Here is a 20,187-nt window from a genome sequence, read left to right as displayed (position 1 = left end):
TGCCAGATATGCCCTCATAGTGCCAGATATGCCACCACAGTGCCAGATATGCCCTCATAGTGCCAGATATGCCCCCACAGTGCCAGATATGCCCTCATAGTGCCAGATATGCCCTCATAGTGCCAGATATGCCCCCCACAGTGCCAGATATGCCTTCACACTGCCAGATATGCCCCCACAGTGCCAGATATGCCCTCACACTGCCAGATATGCTCCCACAGTGCCAGATATGCCCCCACAGTGCCAGATATGCCCTCATACTGCCAGATATGCCCCCTCAGTGCCACATATGCCTCCCCCAAGTGCCAAATATGCTCCCACAGTGCCAGGTGTAACTTACCCTCCGCCGCTCCCACGCAGTCTTGTGAAGGAGGGACACGGAGGGCACAGCACGCGCCTCTCCTGTGTCCCTCCTGCGTCTCCGGTCTGTTAAATGAAGTGCCAGTTCATGAGCCAATCAGAGCTCACGATCGGGTACTTCATTTAATAGACCCGCCTCTGCCGCCAGAGAGGCAGGAGGGACACAGGAGAGGCGCGCGCTGTGCCCTCCGTGTCCCTCCTTCCCACTGACTCGAGTATAAGCCGAGGGGGCTTTTTCACCACAAAAAAAGTTCTGAAAAACTCGGCTTATACTCGAGTATATACGGTATATTATCCCTGTGCTTACATGGGTTTTCTCCAATAATCCAAAAATATACTGGTAGGATAACTGGCTCCTGACAAAATAAACCCTAATGTTTAAGTGTGTGCATGAACATGTCTTATTTCATAGTGACCTACTTTTTTTGGCTCCTTTCTGGTAGAAGCCCGGAGAGGACACTCAGACTGACACTTCGGTGGGCGGGACCAGAGTGCCACGTCACTAGGCCCCAACCCCAAAACATGGAAATGCCGCAATTCGCGGGTCCGTGGGTAAGGGGCGTGGTAAATGATGCAATTGCGACTTTAAACCCTGCCCCCTCCACCTAGCAGCTGTCCTTTCAGTGTCTTTTATCTTCACCCTGCCCGCTTCAGTAGGAAGCGGCAGGGTGCGGGCGAGATGCGGGAGAGCCACTTACCCTTCCGGGGTTGCGGAGGACTACCCCAAAAATCGGGAGTCTACCGCAGCTTCCGGGAGGGTAGGCAAGTATGTTCTTATTTGCCGTCAAAATACGATGTTTCCGTGTTTCTATGGCATTCCGCGGCTAGATTTCTCTTACTTTTCTGGATGTGAATATTACTAGCTTTGGAACATTTCCCATTGGGATCTAGAGCTCCCACATGACTGCCCTCACCACTGGCTTTATCTCTCTTAAATTAAATTGCTGAGAATAAATAGCCTAGCTGGCAACCAAGTTTGCAAAGCTGACTATTGAAACAGATAGTCACTTGGACCTATATTATATCTCTATAATTGTCTTTGCTTTCAAATTAATAAATGACATGCTAACAAAGCAACGTATTTGGGTCTGTTTTAAGCCCTGTACAAAACGCACGGATTTATTCTATCAAGAAACAGTGAATTTCTAAAATGAAATGTACTAGGTCTCATCATAAATAATTATCTATAAAACATGACTATATATAGGGTTTTTTAGGCATTTTAGAAACTGGTGCAAGTTTGTTAACCCTGCGCAACCTCCCTGGAAATCACGGCTGCGGCTGCACACAAAGATGCCATTTACATTGTGGTGAATCCCTATATAATGTTGGCGTGATGATGAAAAGGAGAGATCTATGCATGTTTCATAAATGGCTTCTGAAAACCGGCTTGATATTATATTGCATCGGTTTAGCATGTAGTGCACCCTTTGGGCATTGATAAATGATCTCCTCAGTACATGCATATATCCTCTGCACTCAATTTCATAACAGCTGCACCTGCATCTGAAAAAAAACCCTATTATCTTCCAAAGGCGTGAAAAAAAGATCCATATGTTTATTACACTGGCGTTTTGTTTTCAACGGGTAAGCAGAAAATATAATTTGCACCTTGAAGCCTTTTTAGCTTCTGTTTGTGTTTATTTGAAAATACATTGGGCTGCTGTGGTGGGGGAAGCCCTACTTACAGGAGTTTGAGCAGATAAGTGAGTAACTAGAGAGAATGCCTTGCATGCTGCTCCTCCTCTGAGCAGACACAGATTAATGAAATCACCAATATAGCATCGGAACAAGATTGTTCAACATCATTTATTTATGTGCGACAGAAAAAAATGCTAATTTTCATGTCAAGTTTGCATCATATACATGAAAGGATTTTCCAGGCTTCAATTTTACTTCACAATATTCAAAATTAATCTGCAGTTCCTTCACTCAATGTTGTAGTCGGTAAAGTAAGACTATATATGATAGTATGTATACATGTGTGTGTATATATATATATATATATATTTATATATATATATCATGGCATAAAGACAGAAGTCCCACTAAGATGATTGGACACACTAGATCACATGACCGTGCATTATTTCCCCATGATCGCACATCTCCGAGTATAACCGCACGCCTTAACTACTTCCATCTGTCACATGGTCATCTGTAAACAAATCTAACTGTACACAACAGCATCACTTAAGATGGGCATACACTATACAATTATCTGGCAGATAATCTGTGGTTGGAATTAAAACCTGGTAATAGATGAGAGCAACTGACAATCGACCATTTGCTACCAAACACTGGAAAATGGACAAAACCTGTCCGTGAGTTAACTAATTGTATAAACAACAGGTTTTCTCTGCCTCACTGACAGCAGCACAGCCCCGGCTCACTGACAGCAGCACATCCCCGGCTCACTGACAGCGGCACATCCCCGCCTCACTGACAGCCAGAGGCGTAACTAGGGTTTTTGGAGCCCAGGGCAAGATCAATAATGGCGCCCCCCCCCCCCCCCCCAAAAAAAAAAAAAAAAAATTATAAAAATAATAAATAAATAAAATGATAATAATAATAATAATAAAAAAAAAAAAGGAAAGTATGTGCAGACGCCACCGGTGTCACTGCATATAAAGATATCAGGGTGTGTATGTACAGATGTAGGTGCAGTGGTCGAAGTTGAATTTTTGAAGGCGGAATGAAAGAGTGCGCTCCGGAAAAGGGGCGTGGTCACTCAAAAGGGGCGTGTCCTTCAGTGTAGTAGGACCCCTTATACTATCTAGTACTGGTGCCCCTTTCACATTATAGCACACGGTATGAGCCGAAATTCACATTATAGCACACAGTATGAGCCGAAATTCACATTACCCCACACGGCATGAGCCGAAATTCACATTATAGCACACAGTATGAGCCGAAATTCACATTACCCCACATGGTATGAGCCAAAATTCACATTATAGCACACGGTATGAGCCGAAATTCACATTATAGCACACGGTATGAGCCGAAATTCACATTATAGCACACGGTATGAGCCGAAATTCACATTATAGCACACGGTATGAGCCAAAATTCACATTACTCCACATGGTATGAGCCGAAATTCACATTACAGCACACGGTATGAGCCGAAATTCACATTACAGCACACGGAATGAGCCAAAATTCACATTACCCCACATAGTATGAGCCGAAATTCACATTATAGCACACGGTATGAGCCAAAATTCACGTTACAGCACATGATATGAGCCAAAATTCCCATTATAGAGTTAGGGGATCCTACCCCCAGAATTAACATGGCCTGTGGGGCACTATGATGAGGGGAGCCCACCCCCTTAATAGACTAATTGCAGAGTTTAGCAGCGGAAGGGCTGCAGCGGTTTCTCACCCCAAGCTGCGGCGCTTCAGCCACCTCCGACACTCCACATCTTCGGCACCACCCGGGATGCAGAGAACCGCACCGGGTATGCACCCTTTTCAGTGTGGTCTGCTGCGCACCGAAGGGGTTCTTGTTTCATGCTGCAGGATCCCGATGTGCGCCTTCCTCCCCGCTGTTACTGTCACGGTAAGCATTAGTATCGTTTACCGCAGAGGCCATTTTCTGAGGCATATGTGTTAAACCTCAGGAACTGAGATGCCCTTCTCACCATACAGCTGTGTGGCCGAGCCGGGCGGGGGGACAGCCAGCAGCAGCATGCCGGATATCAGCAGCAGAGGGTGCGGGCTGTACATACTTGAGGCAGCTGGATCTTCAACAGTGCTGAAAGCCTCTGGAGCCCGCACCCCCGGAGCTGCAGTACACCGGCAGAGGACACCCATCCCCCGAACCCTGCGTAGCCCAAAGCCGGAGATCAGCAGCATGTTGAACGCGGAAGCAGAAGCTGCTTATTGCCGGTCAACATGCTGCTGATCTCTGGCTTTGGGCTCCGCACGTGCATTACAGCCCCCACCCTCGGCTGCTGATATCCGGCATGCTGCCCCTGCTGCTGGCTTTCCACCCGCCCGGCTCGCCCACCCAGCTGGATGGTGAGTGAGAAGGGCATCTCAGTGCTCGTGGTTTAATACATATCTCTCTTCGGTAAATGGCCATTAGTACATCCCATACACACTGATTACACACACACAGACTGGCCACCCCCAAATCCTACACACACCCACTCAGACTACACACACACATTCTCATACTTTCCTTTCCCCCACACACACACACTGGACTGCAAAAATTTACACACACTGACACTGTTCCACACACACACAATTAACACACACTCACACTGTCCCACACACACAATTAACACACACGCACACTGTCCCACACACCAGTGGCGTGCGGTGAGGTCAGTGGCGTGCGGTGAAGCACTACAGCCATAATGTCTGCCGAATCCTGCCGATGACCCCTACCGCCACCGAGCCAATGCCCGCCACTGCCTCTGAGCCGATGCCCGCTGCCACCACCAATGGCTTACAAACTCGCCCACCATCAACTGACCCAGCCCTCCGCCACTAATTTGCAAAGCCGCCAATGCCCGCTGCATGCCTGCTCATCATACTTGTGATATATTGTACATTTTTATAGAAAAAAATAATAATTTGTGTTTGGGACTGGGAAGGGAGTGGGAGGAGGACATGAATGCAATTTTGTTGTCCAGGGCTTCCATTAACTTAATGGAGAAGGGTCTGAATGGGTTAAAAATGTAAAAAAAAAGCTGCGTGAGGTCCACCCTCCTAAGTATAACCAGCCTCGGGCTCTTTGAGCCGGTCCTGGTTGTTTAAATACTGGGAAAAAATTGGACAGGGGTTCCCCGTATTTAGACAACCAGCATCGGGCTCTTAGTCCGGTCCTGGTTCCAAAAATACGGGGGACAAAAGATGTAGGGGTCCCCCCGTATTTTTAAAACCAGCACCGGGCTCCACTAGCCAGGGACATAATGCCACAGCCGGGGGACACATTTATGTAGGTCCCTGCGGCCGTGGCATTATCCCCCCCAACTAGTCACCACTGGCCGGGGTTCCCTGGAGGAGTGGGGACCCCTTAAATCAAGGGGTCACCCCCCCTCCAGGCACCCAAGGGCCAGGGGTGAAGCCCGAGGCTGTCCCCCCCATCCGTGGGCTGTGGATGGTAGGCTGATAGCCATGTAAGTAATAAAAGAATATTGTTTTTTGTTGTGGAACTACAAGGCCCAGAAAGCCTCCCCCGCTTGCTGGTACTTGGAGAACCTCAAGTACCAACATGCAGGGAAATAACGGGCCCGCCGGTACCTGTAGTTCTACAACAGAAAAAATACCCAAATAAAAACACAACTCACACACCGTGACAGTAAAAATTTATTAAAACACACTGACACACTCACACATACTTACCTATATCCCACGCCGGTCACGTCCACTTGTCCAGTAGAATCCAATAGGGGTAGCTGTAAAAATGAGAGACACATTACTTACCTACATCCCACGCCGGTCACGTCCACTTGTCCAGTAGAATCCAATAGGGGAATCTGTAAAAATGAGAGACAGATTACTCACCTAAATCCCACGCCGGTCACGTCCACTTGTCCAGTAGAATCCAATAGGGGTACCTGTAAAAATGAGAGACAGATTACTTACCTACATCCCACGCCGGTCACGTCCACTTGTCCAGTAGAATCCAGTAGGGGAATCTGTAAAAACGAGAGACAGATTACTTACCTACATCCCACGCCGGTCACGTCCACTTGTCCAGTAGAATCCAGTAGGGGAATCTGTAAAAATGAGAGACAGATTACTTACCTACATCCCACGCCGGTCACGTCCACTTGTCCAGTAGAATCCAGTAGGGGAATCTGTAAAAATGAGAGACAGATTACTTACCTACATCCCACGCCGGTCACGTCCACTTGTCCAGTAGAATCCAGTAGGGGAATCTGTAAAAATGAGAGACAGATTACTTACCTACATCCCACGCCGGTCACGTCCACTTGTCCAGTAGAATCCAATAGGGGTACCTGTAAAAATGAGAGACAGATTACTTACCTACATCCCACGCTGGTCACGTCCACTTGTCCAGTAGAATTCAATAGGGGTACCTGTAAAAATGAAAGACAGATTACTTACCTACATCCCACGCTGGTCACGTCCACTTGTCCAGTAGAATCCAGTAGGGGAATCTGTAAAAATGAGAGACAGATTACTTACCTACATCCCACGCCGGTCACGTCCACTTGTTCAGTAGAATCCAATAGGGGTACCTGTAAAAATTAGAGACAGATTACTTACCTACATCCCACGCCGGTCACGTCCACTTGTCCAGTAGAATCCAATAGGGGTACCTGTAAAAATGAGAGACAGATTACTTACCTACATCCCACGCCGATCACGTCCACTTGTCCAGTAGAATCCAATAGGGGTACCTGTAAAAATGAGAGACAGATTACTTACCTACATCCCACGCCGATCACGTCCACTTGTCCAGTAGAATTCAATAGGGGTACCTGTAAAAATGAGAGACAGATTACTTACCTACATCCCACGCTGGTCACGTCCACTTGTCCAGTAGAATCCAGTAGGGGAATCTGTAAAAATGAGAGAGAGATTACTTACCTACATCCCACGCCGGTCACGTCCACTTGTCCAGTAGAATCCAATAGAGGTACCTGTAAAAATGAGAGACAGATTACTTACCTACATCCCACGCCGGTCACGTCCACTTGTCCAGTAGAATCCAATAGGGGTACCTGTAAAAATGAGAGACAGATTACTTACCTACATCCTACGCCGATCACGTCCACTTGTCCAGTAGAATCCAATAGGGGTACCTGTAAAAATGAGAGACAGATTACTTACCTACATCCCACGCCGGTCACGTCCACTTGTCCAGTAGAATTCAGTAGGGGAATCTGTAAAAATGAGAGACAGATTACTTACCTACATCCCACGCCGGTCACGTCCACTTGTCCAGTAGAATCCAGTAGGGGAATCTGTAAAAATGAGAGACAGATTACTTACCTACATCCCACGCCGGTCACGTCCACTTGTCCAGTAGAATCCAGTAGGGGAATCTGTAAAAATGAGAGACAGATTACTTACCTACATCCCACGCCGGTCACGTCCACTTGTCCAGTAGAATCCAATAGGGGTACCTGTAAAAATGAGAGACAGATTACTTACCTACATCCCACGCTGGTCACGTCCACTTGTCCAGTAGAATTCAATAGGGGTACCTGTAAAAATGAGAGACAGATTACTTACCTACATCCCACGCTGGTCACGTCCACTTGTCCAGTAGAATCCAGTAGGGGAATCTGTAAAAATGAGAGACAGATTACTTACCTACATCCCACGCCAGTCACGTCCACTTGTCCAGTAGAATCCAATAGGGGTACCTGTAAAAATGAGAGACAGATTACTTACCTACATCCCACGCCGGTCACGTCCACTTGTCCAGTAGAATCCAATAGGGGTACCTGTAAAAATGAGAGACAGATTACTTACCTACATCCCACGCAGATCACGTCCACTTGTCCAGTAGAATCCAATAGGGGTACCTGTAAAAATGAGAGACAGATTACTTACCTACATCCCACGCCGATCACGTCCACTTGTCCAGTAGAATTCAATAGGGGTACCTGTAAAAATGAGAGACAGATTACTTACCTACATCCCACGCTGGTCACGTCCACTTGTCCAGTAGAATCCAGTAGGGGAAACTGTAAAAATGAGAGACAGATTACTTACCTACATCCCACGCCGGTCACGTCCACTTGTCCAGTAGAATCCAATAGAGGTACCTGTAAAAATGAGAGACAGATTACTTACCTACATCCCACGCCGGTCACGTCCACTTGTCCAGTAGAATCCAATAGGGGTACCTGTAAAAATGAGAGACAGATTACTTACCTACATCCCACGCCGATCACGTCCACTTGTCCAGTAGAATCCAATAAGGGTACCTGTAAAAATGAGAGACAGATTACTTACCTACATCCCACGCCGATCACGTCCACTTGTCCAGTAGAATCCAAAAAATGAAAATGATACTTACAAACTTCAATCCACAGGAGGAGAGAGAGAGAGAGAGAGAGAGAGGGGGGGGGGGGGAGAGAGACTAACCTGCTGCTGGCGAGACCGGCACACACTGCAGGGCCACGACGGGAGGACGGAGCCGGCGGAGGAGGGGGAGAGCCGCACACCGCCGCTCCTGTCAGCGGCAGCGGAGGAGGACGGGGCGCACACTACAGACGCCAATAACCGCCGGGACAATTAACACACACACACACAATTAACACACACGCACACTGTCCCACACACACACACACACAATTAACACACACGCACGCACACTGTCCCACACACACACACACACACAATTAACACACACGCACGCACACTGTCCCACACACAGAAATAACACACACGCACACTGTCCCACACACACACAATTAACACACACTCACACTGTCCCACACACACACACACACACACACACACACACACAATTAACACACATTCACACTGTCCCACACACACACAATTAACACACTCACACTGTCCCACACACACAATTAACACACTCACACAATTAACACACACTCACACTGTCCCACACACACAATTAACACACATTCACACTGTCCCACACACACACAATTAACACACATTCACACTGTCCCACACACACACAATTTACACACACTGTCACACACTCACACAATTAACACACACTCACACACAATTAACACACACACTGTCCCGCACCCCCCTCTCCCGACAGAAAAAAAATATAAACATAATTGTAAAGCCCGCTCACCTGTTAAGGCTGCGCACGCGCGCACCTCCGAGGTCGCGGTCGCGCGCACCTCCGAGGTCGCGGTCGCGCGCACCTTCGAGGTCGCGAACGCGCGCACGCGCGATCGCGTACAGTACAATGTGCAGGGGGGATGAGGGGAGGCTCCTGGCTGCCGCTGCCTGTCCAGTGTGACAGGCACAGCAGCCGGGGAGACAGGGAGAGCGCCGCAGGTAGCGCCGGCGGAATCCCTGTCGCATGGGGTGAGCGGGCCGTGCCGGTGGCGCCCCCTCTGTTGGGGCTTCCACGGCGCCCAGGGCACGTACCCTGCTCGCCCCGTGCTAGATACGCCTCTGCTGACAGCGGCACATCCCCGCCACACTGACAGCGGCACATCCCCGCCTCACTGACAGCGGCACATCGCTGCCTCACTGACAACGGCACAGCCCCGCCTCACTGACAGCGGCACATCCCCGCCTCACTGACAGCGGCACATCGCTGCCTCACTGGCAGCGGCACAGCACTGCCTCACTGACAGCAGCTCATCCCTGCCTCACTGACAGCGGCACATCCCTGTCTCACTGACAGCGGCACATCGCTGCCTCACTGACAGCGGCACATAGCTGCCTCACTGACAGCGGCACAGCACTGCCTCACTGACAGCAGCTCATCCCTGCCTCACTGACTGCAGCACAGCACTGCCTCACTGACAGCAGCACAGCACTGCCTTACTGACAGCAGCGGCACATCCCTGCCTCACTGACAGCGGCACATCCCTGCCTCACTGACAGCGGCACAGCACTGCCTCACTGATAGACATACACAATTCTGACAGGAAAATTCAGCTATTTTCTTCACTTACACTGAATTCCAGTTACAAGTTTATTCATTAAAAATAATTCAAATGAAACTGCCTTTTCTGAACTATTTTTTCCTCCTATTCTGTATATGTTTCACCCTATTTTGTCACAACAAGGATCATTTTGTAAGATAAATATACCACTCTTGGGTGTGCGGCCGCACTCTAATATACACATGCCTTGGGTGGTTGAACACAATAATATCTCTCTCTCTCTATATATATATATATATTTATATATCTATGTATCTATATTATTGTTCTGTTTCTGCAAGGGAGCACATGTGAAGGAGGGTTCCTTGTTCTGTATCTACAACTGTTGTGGACAAACCCATTAAGATGGCCATACACCTAAATATTTATTGTCCAATCTGGCTGGTTGGAATGAAAATCTGGTAATGTATGGGAGCAAATGACAATTGACCATTTGCTTCCAAACACTGGAAAACAGACAAAAATGGGCAATCCAACAAATTGGTTATATCCATTTGATGTAACCAATTTGTCTGAACGACCATTTTTGGCAGTTTTACGACTTTTAGGAGCAAATGGTCAATTGTCATTTGTTCCCACACATTACCAGATTTTCGTTCCAACCAGCCAGATCTGACCATAAATATTTAGATGTACAGTATGGCCAGCTTTAGTTTTTTGGTTAGAATTTGAATTGCTTCTGCATTGATCATGCCATGTACCAAGTATCCATCATCTTGGAAAGGTTTTGAACATTCTGTTAAACCTTTATTATGAATGTCTATTCTTCTATCGATTTAACCACTGATGAAGTCTTTGGAATGAAACGCGTAGGGTTGCAAATTGCAATATGAGCATTCATATCATTACAGAAAAAGCTTCTGCCTATGGAATTATACCCTCTAAGAACAAATACAAGCTTTAATTATTGGAATCTACTAAAAATCCTTTTTTGTAGACTTGAATGTGGATGTACATTCTCTTTTATGATTGTATTGTTTTATTGTGAATAAATATGTAACATTTTTTAAAGAAGGTATAATTTCTGGGAGGCAGACCTTTGGATATAAGAACAATTATTGTTCTAGATTGTTCTACAATTTAGTAGTTAACAAGCGCCCTCTGATTTTGTATTGTGTTTGTATTTTTTACCCTTACTAGCAGGGGGTATATCAAGAAGTGCTGCTAAAAGGCTTCTAGCGCAAGATAAGGGCATTTTTTCTATTTTTAGCCATCTATCTATCTATGGGGGTAATTCCAAGTTGATCGCAGGAGGATTTTTGTTAGCAATTGAGCAAAACCATGTGCACTGCAGGGGAGGCAGATATAACATGTGCAGAGAGAGTTAGATTTGGGTGGGGTGTGTTCAATCTGCAATCTAATTTGCAGTGTAAAAATAAAGCAGCCAGTATTTACCCTGCACAGAAATAAAATAACCCACCCAAATCTAACTCTTTCTGCACATGTTATATCTGCCTCCCCTGCAGTGCACATGGTTTTGCCCAATTGCTATCAAAAATCCTGCTGCGATCAACTTGGAAGTACCCCCTATATATCTATCTGTCGTTTTTTTCCAAGTGGACTCTCAAGGCGCTTTTATAGCAGTTATGATCACAAAACAGAGGTTTACATATGCAGAACACACAGAAACCTTGAACATAATGCAGAGGTGAGGCAGTCACTCTGGGGCATCAGTTCCAAAGGAATACATACGATTTACCGACAGCGGCATCCCGCCTGCCAGGATGCCGGCAGCGGGGCAAGCGCAAAGTCACCTTGCAGGCTCGGTGGCTCGTTGCGCTCGCCACAGGATCTATTCCCACTCTATGGGTGTCGTGGACACCGAGTGTGAATAGTCCTGTTTTACCAGGATTCCGGCTGGCGGTATTGTCGGCTGGCGGGATTCCGGAGTCAGTATCTTGACCACCGGGATCCCGACAGCCGGCAAATTGAATGGATCCTGTTCCAAGGATTATCCTCCCTACCCGTGAAGGTACCTGGAAAGGCAGCCATCTTGGGCACATTACATAGGTTACATTGGGCAAAATGGGCACAGCTTGGAAGACATGATGCATAATGGGGGAGCTACAGTTTAACCATATAGATTGTATGTTTGAGAGCAGGGCCCTCTTACATCTTTGGTTGCTTGTAAAACTCAGTCTCATTTTATTTCTGCTTTGCTCCCATTTATAAAGCGCATCAGAACATGCTGGAATTACAGTATCATAGTAAATGTTAATAAACAATTATGTGGGCAGCACAGCTGGCATGGTGGTCATTATTACAGCACTGAAGTCATGAGTTCTAATCCTGACCAAGGCACTATCTGTGTGGAGCATACAAACCTACTTTGCTGACCCCTGGCGCAGCCTGTTCGGCGCAAAGGAGGCGTTGCCAGTGGAAAGGTGGATTGGTCAGCGGGTATGGCAGCACAATCACATAATCATGGCTCCACCCGCTATATAGTGCAATTTTCGGGAGGGTAGGCAAGTATGGTGTGGGGTCTATATGTTCTCTCTGGGGAGGCACTGGCTAGTTCCAGAGCCAGATTTACACTCACATATATAGACCCCAAGAGCTCATGTGGGCATTATACAAAGGTGCAGCAGCAGCTGTGAGCTTGATTAGAGCTGTGCGGAAAAGGTAGGCAGGTGAGGCAGAGCCTCCATAGTTTTGACTATAAAAATGAATAGAATTAAACAAAGAATATATTTATATAATCTTCTGTGTATTTTTCGTATCCTTTTATAGTCAGAACTCTAGAGTATAATGGAGAATGGACAGGAGAGGCCCTCCCTTAACTGATCCCATGTCACTGATGGGTACTATGGGGTACAAACACTTTTAAGTGAGATCAAGCTGCCATAAAGTGCAGTTGCTGCCATGCTGATTCGGCTGGGCGAAATCATTTGCCCGTAATTGAATTACCCCCATAGATTGTCCACTAGCATATACAGACACAGAAATTTCTCAACTACGAATATGCATGTCATATATAAATGAGATGTGTGTAAGTTTGTTTAAGTGAATGTTTTGTAAATGAAGATTCTAATCTGGTGTTGCCTACAGTATAATATATATATATATATATATATATATATATATATATATATATTTACAGTAAACACCTGTCACATGTTGCTGTTCTTCCAGTCTATTCTCTCAAGAGGGTCGTGTGTTGTTTCAAAGAAAAATAAATGTGTTTGAGTACATCAATATAAGAGTTTAGGACATTACACGAGAGAGAGAGAGAGAGAGAGAGAGAGAGAGAGGGGGGGGGGGCGAGAGAGAGAGAGAGAGAGAGAGAGAGAGAGAGAGAGAGAGAAATTATTTAGATCTGACTTTAATAATCGCTGTGGCTCTGGAGTCAGTCCCCTGGGTTATTATCATGTAGTGTAAAGTGTCAGCTGGCCATTGGATAAGCATGACCACCAAAGAGATTCTGCAGCAGCTGAGCTGAGTCAGAGCTAGCAGCAGAGAGAGCAGTGTGTGCTGATCCCAGCACTGCCTGTGTGGCACGCTATATATAGCTGTGAGGGGTTCCTCTCTGTCAGATGCCCACGGAGCAATGCGGCAGGCCGGCAGCATAGGCACTATGGGAAGGGGTTAATGCCGGATGATGGGGATAATGACAGGAGCTGGGTCTGCCTTGCCGTGACGTCACACGGCTCCCGGCAGCAGCAGCAGCAGCGGCGGCGGGGACAGGGCTGGCAGAGGGACAGACCAGCCTCCTCTAATAGCTGCTGCCTGCTCATGTGACTGGGAACAGTAGTAAGACAGGTGCCTTCAGTTCAGCCTCAGTCAGGGGCGAGTTGCCTGTATGAGTGCTAGCTCTGCTGCCTGTGCGCCTGGGGATTGTACTTCCATAAGGTTTATTGCCGTCATTCAGGGACTGGATGGCGTGGGACATGTGCAACCAGGACTCTGTATGGAGTGACATAGAGGTGAGCATGCAAAACAGACCTTTTCTTTTTCTATATGCAATTTTTTTATTTGATTCCAATTGCATTCTTTTTTTTCCCTATATATACTTTTGCAAAAAAATAAAAATAAATAAATTAAAATAGGCTGATAATAATGCTGTGGATCTGGGGAAGCGAGTCTAATCTGGAGAGCTTTTTTCCTTTTGCTTCTGCAAAAGGCTATTTTAAGGCTTTTTACTTGTATGATGCTAGAGCGAAAGATTAGCTGCTGTCATCGGTGTCTTGCAGTTGGAAACTATTTGCATGTGCCTGTCTCTCTCTCCCTCTCTCCAGTCACATGCAATATGTATGCTGAGAGATATTGATAGGAATCAGTGTCTGACGTCTTTCCAGTGGCCTGCTTGGAAACATGCCACAGCTATTTATATAACAAATAACTTCAAATAATCTCCTTTATTACTGCTTGCATGACTTGGGTCCTGCTTGCCCTAGCATCCTTTCTGCTGAGATATGCGTGCATTCAGCTAGTGCTAGCTACATGCAGAATTGTCACAGTGCTACTTTCCATCTCTTATTATTGTTTTATACAGATATTATAATATTGATGTTTGGGATAACTGCAATTACCAGCATTAAGAGCTACCTGTGCAGGCACTAACAGACCCATCTATCACTCTAGTACATTGCCTGTTTATTTCTCAGTGTAATAGTAATAACACACTGCTATTATAATGCATGTGTGTGTGTGTGTGTGTGTGTGTGTGTGTGTGTGTGTGTGTGTGTGTGTGTGTGTGTGTGTGTGTATGACAGGACTGTGCAAGATGCTGCTGTGTGTGTAAAAATAGGTGGCCATACATCAATTGTACAGCTTCTGCTGGCTACAATTCATATAAGGGGGAACGGCAAGCAGTTCTGTACTGGTCCCTGGAGTATGATATATAAGGCAGAATTCTGCATGTTTGCATTCTGCAAATTGAAACAATACTAGGAAGCTACATACAAGTGGTATTATATGTGCAGGGAATATAGGAAAACTTTATTTTAAAAAAACATAGAAAGAGGATATAAACCAATTCTATCTATCTATCTATCTATCTATCTATCTATCTATCTATCTATCTATCTATCTATCTATCTATCTATCTATCTATCTATCTATCTATCTATCTTCTGTCTGTTTGCACACATACTATATATATATATATATATATATATATATAGTGTGTGTGTATTTTAAGATATACATTCGGATCCAGTATACAGATGGAAATAGGTGTATGTACATTTAGCAAGACTGTCATTTTAAACATTTTCCATGCATTTTGATCTTAGTGTTTTGGGTGGCTTTACGATACCGTCACAGGCAAGATGAATGGCAATGTTATTTAGTATAGATCATTTGCAAAGGCAAAATTTCGAGCAAATGAGTTACTGACTGCAAGTCCTAATTGTTTTGGAGTAGCCAGAGTGCTGTGGCTTGTTGTTTAGCTGATAGCGTGGGTCCCAGCTGCTGTATGCTCATTTTTCCATCATGCATTATTCCTGCTGCTGCCTAAGAGCTGATTGAGGAGCAGCTAGCATGGAAATACTGAAGATTTATTTTTGTAAACCAATGATTGCAAGTAACATATCAACAGTTATTGATCTTATGATCGCCAAGGTTGGGGCTGGAATAGCAAGCCACCGGTATTGTATGTATAAATGAATTAACTCTTGGTACAAACGTGAGTCATAATTTGCTGCTGGGTTTGTACAGGCTCTCTGCACACTGATTCTTTACATGAAGCTAATTTGTGAAGCTTGGTAAACTGAAAAAAAAAAAAAAAAAGCTGATTAAAAGAAAAAAAAAAAAAAAGACAGCACACTTGCTGGGAAAGGCAATCTGTCTTCTTTTCCCAGAACAGGACAGACCGATGCTCATATTAATAAAGGCCCACGTAACTGAAGTCCCAGATGTTTCACATTTTAATGAGGACAATGTTCGGGGAGATTGCAAAGATTGATTGAGGCATTTTTACAGGACACATTGCAACAAGTTTTCCATCCTTTGCTGTCTCTGCATTCTGCTAGTTTAAGGACGCGGTTTGTAATTGCAACAAAAGTCATAGATTCCACTAACCCTCTTTGATATTGGAGAAGACTTGGGTCACTCAAGATGACAGGCAGATATTAATGTCCACCGATGACACCTGACACTCAACCGTCTGCAGCACCAGGCCACTAGTGGTCAATGTATGCCCTGTCAAGTCTAATGGGGAATTATCCATATTTATTTGATTCCTGTGCAGGTGAAAGAAAGTATTATCTTTAGTGATGCCTAGCGATAGTTGTTTGGCCCATCTATGACCCTTACAAGTTAGGTATTCAAGTTTGATCTTCTGGCGATTGGATTTGCATGGTGGTGGGTGCTAGAATCGATAAGTAAGATTGCATAAGCATCTGTTACACACAGTAGGGTCAGATGTAAGTTAGCAACAGGCCATTCATAACGGATTTGTCATGCATTTGGTATGGCAAAAATCATTTACAGGCATCCTTGGCAAAACTTTTTTCCTTTTTGGTAACAAACTCCATTAGCCATTGTCAGTGGTATAAAATCCATTAACATATGTAGATGTTTAGAAACAGGTTATTTGCCGCAGCTTCCTCAGTGATCTGGCTCAGTGTGGCATATGCACGGAGAGAGATAAAGTACCAACCAATCAGCGCCTTTCATTTTTCAAACACAGCCTGTGTCATGACAGTCAGGAGCTGATTGGTTGACACTTTGTTTCTCTCCAAGCGTTGATGAATATGGCCATATGTGTGTCTATACGCACAATACAGTTAGGAAAGGATTTGTTGCTTGTATATTTTTAGACGTATTTTATAAAACTGTAAGACTCATTCTACTTTATTTATATGAACATATTGGTGTTACAATTCAGTGACATCACAGCATACGATGGCCTTTTGATTTCAGGTTTTTTCTTTAAACTATGAAAATGTTTTTATTGGTCAATAACTTCTTAACAAGAATTAAAATGTAACAGCAACAGTCTAAACCACTGACCCTTGCTTGTGCCTTTATGGAATGTGGCAACGGGCCATATCCTGGAGAGACATTAGGATGGGCATAGGTATGGTTTAAAGATTGCTTAATCTGGAAGGCTTCCAAACTTTTTAAGCGAAACGTAGTGCAACCTTGCTGGCCGCAGAGTAAAAATAGCTGATCACATGGTACCGAATGCCGATCATATGTCAATTGTTAACGACGGTGGTGTTGCTGGAGGTTTTCATGTGATGTCTTATGCTTTGTTTTATTGCAGTGCGCTGCTCTGGTTGGAGAAGACCAGCCTCTGTGCCCTGATCTTCCGGAACTGGATCTTTCTGAACTTGATGTGAATGATTTGGATGCAGATAGCTTTCTGGGTGGATTAAAGTGGTACAGTGACCAATCAGAAAACATTTCCAGCCAATACAGTAACGAGTCATCCAACATATTTGAGGTATGGTATCTGTTTCATTTTTTTATTTTTTTATTTGACATTGGAACCTGAGGATCAATTGATGTTCCTTCCATGATGCATTTTTGGAGTGTTTGGAAAATGATATAAGTGCTGCTAGGCCTTACAGACATTTGTCACCATGGCACTTGCTACATAACCTTCCAGTTCGGTACCCGGTAATAATTTTGGAGATCTTTAATACTCAGGGCTAGATACATCATCGTTTGGAGAGTGATAAAATGGAAAGTGATAAACTACCGGCCAACCAAATCCTAACTGTCATTTTTCAAACAGGGCCTGTGACATGGTACTTAGGAACTGATTGGCTGGTGCCTTTTCTCTTTCCATTTTATCACTCCAAACGATGATGCATCTCGCCCTCAATTTGCAAAATATGCCTAAAGTTTCATTAGCGGTTGGGAAGTATTTGAGATGTGCCGCTGGAATTGCGGAAGGAGAACCATTTTCCACAAGCTGGAAAGTTTTATAAAAACGGCAACGTTCCCTCTGGCTGCTGATTCTTTTTTCTTTTGGGTAGGCCTTGTAAGACTAAGGAAATTAAATGTAGGATTAAAAAATATGCAATCCCCGGCCAACGATTCAAATGAAAACGCTAGTGAAATCAGTGAAGTAAGTATGACAAGTCTTGTACCAGATCTCTGGTAATTCTAGAAATAAGGATAGATATAAGCACTTACACACCTTAAATTAGCCCAGCGCTAACAGGAGTGCAGCATGAATCATTGATAAAAGCGAGACCTTGGCACATAGGGGGAGATGTACCAAACGTAGGAGAGAGATAAAGTGGAGAGTGATAAAAGGCCTCATTTAACAAACAGTCTTAATACCAGCAGCATATTTCGTTTAGTGTTACAATGATACTAACGAATATGCCGTTGGTAGACAGCATTACTTGCCTCGTTGGTGGCAACGTACCCCTCTTTAGCGCCATCCTTCCCTCTGCAGCTGGCAGTCTAACGCTGCTGCTGAGTCATGCGTGATGGCCAGTCTGCCATTGCACGTGAGTCTTTCACCCAGCGGGGACCCGGCAGTGCCTGTAAGGCTTTTCTGAAGCCGGAAGGGCAGCACTGGGTCCCCATTACCGGCAATGGGGACAGTTTGGCTCTCACCATCTATTGATGGCCAGAGAGATACAGTGACGCTGTTTCTTGAATAATGAAAGGAGGACATAACCCCTTTAGCTAGTGCTAGAGGGGTTTTTGTCTTGTTCTTAAATGAGTTCCAAAGTACCAACCAATCAGCCCCTGTCATTTTTCAAATACAACCTGTAAAATGATAGTTAGGAGCTGATTGGCCGATACTTTAACGTTTTGATACATCTTCCCCATATAAACTTATCAAAATGCCAAGTATTCTCCTAATCACTCTTACATGGATTAGTGGGCATTATATTCATGGACACTATGAAAAGCATTTTAATCGGCAGTGCTCCTGCCAGAATGAATAGAATAAATATCTTAATATCTGTGAATACATTTATAGTGGCATTTTTATAGTGGCATTTTGTAGACTGAACCAATATTTAAGTAATCCATTTATTAATAACTATTGATGCCACAAGTACCTAATGAATTGATAGGCTGAATATTGGGTTCAGGTGACAAAATGGCTTCCTCTAGTGCGTGTAAAGCAGGCCATAGACTGCAAGGTAGTGCAGCCAACCAGCCTGCATGGAAAAGTTTGTGTGCGTGTGTACTCATGCATTGTTGATTTTGTTAGTTCCTAGTGACAATATATTGTGAATATTGATTTGGCTTACAAAATGGCCTCCTCTGTGTGCGGACGACAGGTACTGTGGAAAGCATTTGCTAGCAAATAGCCATGTGAATCAAGAGTTTGGTAGTCACCAAACACTGTATCCACAGTTCCATAGGCCCATGAAAGAAATTGCCTTTATTGATTCATGTCCCAAGCTCACAAGATGAGGGGAAGAATATCCTCTTCGGAGACAGTGACAAATAAGGACTACTTTCATGTCTAAAGTGGAATGCCTCAGAAGACAGCTGCATCAATTGCTGCCCTTGAACTTCGCCAGTGCTTCCTTTTGTCAGTGTAACGTTACACTGGCATGAAAAACCAAGAACACGAGGAGAGAGACCTAGCCACGTGCCTTATTATGTTACAGCAGTTAGTTGATGGAAAAGCCTTAATTGAACTGGAGATGGTGTCTTTTTTTTTTCTTTTCTATTTTTTTTTTAACTGTTTGTCATTGGGTGTGCAGCACAGTATTTCAGATCTCAGCTATTTCCAAAATAGGAGCATGACAGGGTTTGTGATGTTTATCGACATGGCGGTGGTTTAAGAGGCACGTGTGTTGGTGTTGCTGACGGGGGAGGCTAGATGGTCTAGTGAAGCTGGTGACAAACTAAGGGGGGAGATGTATCAAACCATGGAGAGAGATAATTTGGAGAGAGATAAAATACTAACCAGTCAGCTTCTAACTGTCATGTTACAGACTGTGGCACCTTAAAAAATGATAAAGTGAAGAGTGATAAAGAGTGAGTGATGACCAGCCAATCAGCTTCCTGACTGCCATGTTACAGGATGTGTTCGAAAAATGACCGTTAGGAGCTGGTTGGTTGGTACTTTATCACACTTTATTTGTCTCCTATTTATCACTTTTTAAGGCACAGATGATTGTTTTTTTTCCTTTCTCCACTTTATCTCTTGCCGAGGTTTGATACATCTCCCCCTAAGTATGGTCCATGTGGCTTAATCACAAAAATATACAGATTAGTTTTCACATGGAAGGACTGAACAATCGAGACCGCAGTAGGTTAATTTTTCTTGTGTTTTCTTGAG

General features: G+C 44.8%; 1 protein-coding gene across 3 annotated transcripts in view; it reads left to right on the top strand.

Annotated features, from left to right (window-relative positions):
* Positions 1-13,497: 13,497 nt before the first annotated feature.
* The window catches only part of PPARGC1A (PPARG coactivator 1 alpha), a 110,405-nt gene continuing 103,715 nt past the window's right edge, over positions 13,498-20,187 (top strand). For 2 of the 3 annotated variants that reach the window (XM_063921749.1, XM_063921757.1), the window contains exons 1-2: positions 13,498-13,897; positions 17,185-17,364. In XM_063921749.1, the coding sequence (XP_063777819.1) occupies positions 13,850-13,897; positions 17,185-17,364 (228 nt within the window). In that variant the 5' untranslated portion in view covers positions 13,498-13,849. The remainder of the gene's footprint in view (positions 13,898-17,184; positions 17,365-20,187) is intronic. The other variant, XM_063921740.1, reaches the window with a different exon arrangement.

Source organism: Pseudophryne corroboree, chromosome 1 (assembly GCF_028390025.1).
Source record: "Pseudophryne corroboree isolate aPseCor3 chromosome 1, aPseCor3.hap2, whole genome shotgun sequence".
Classification (NCBI taxonomy): Eukaryota; Metazoa; Chordata; class Amphibia; order Anura; family Myobatrachidae; genus Pseudophryne; species Pseudophryne corroboree.
Note: the sequence above shows the minus strand (reverse complement) of the source record. Positions and strands in the feature narration are given on the sequence as shown.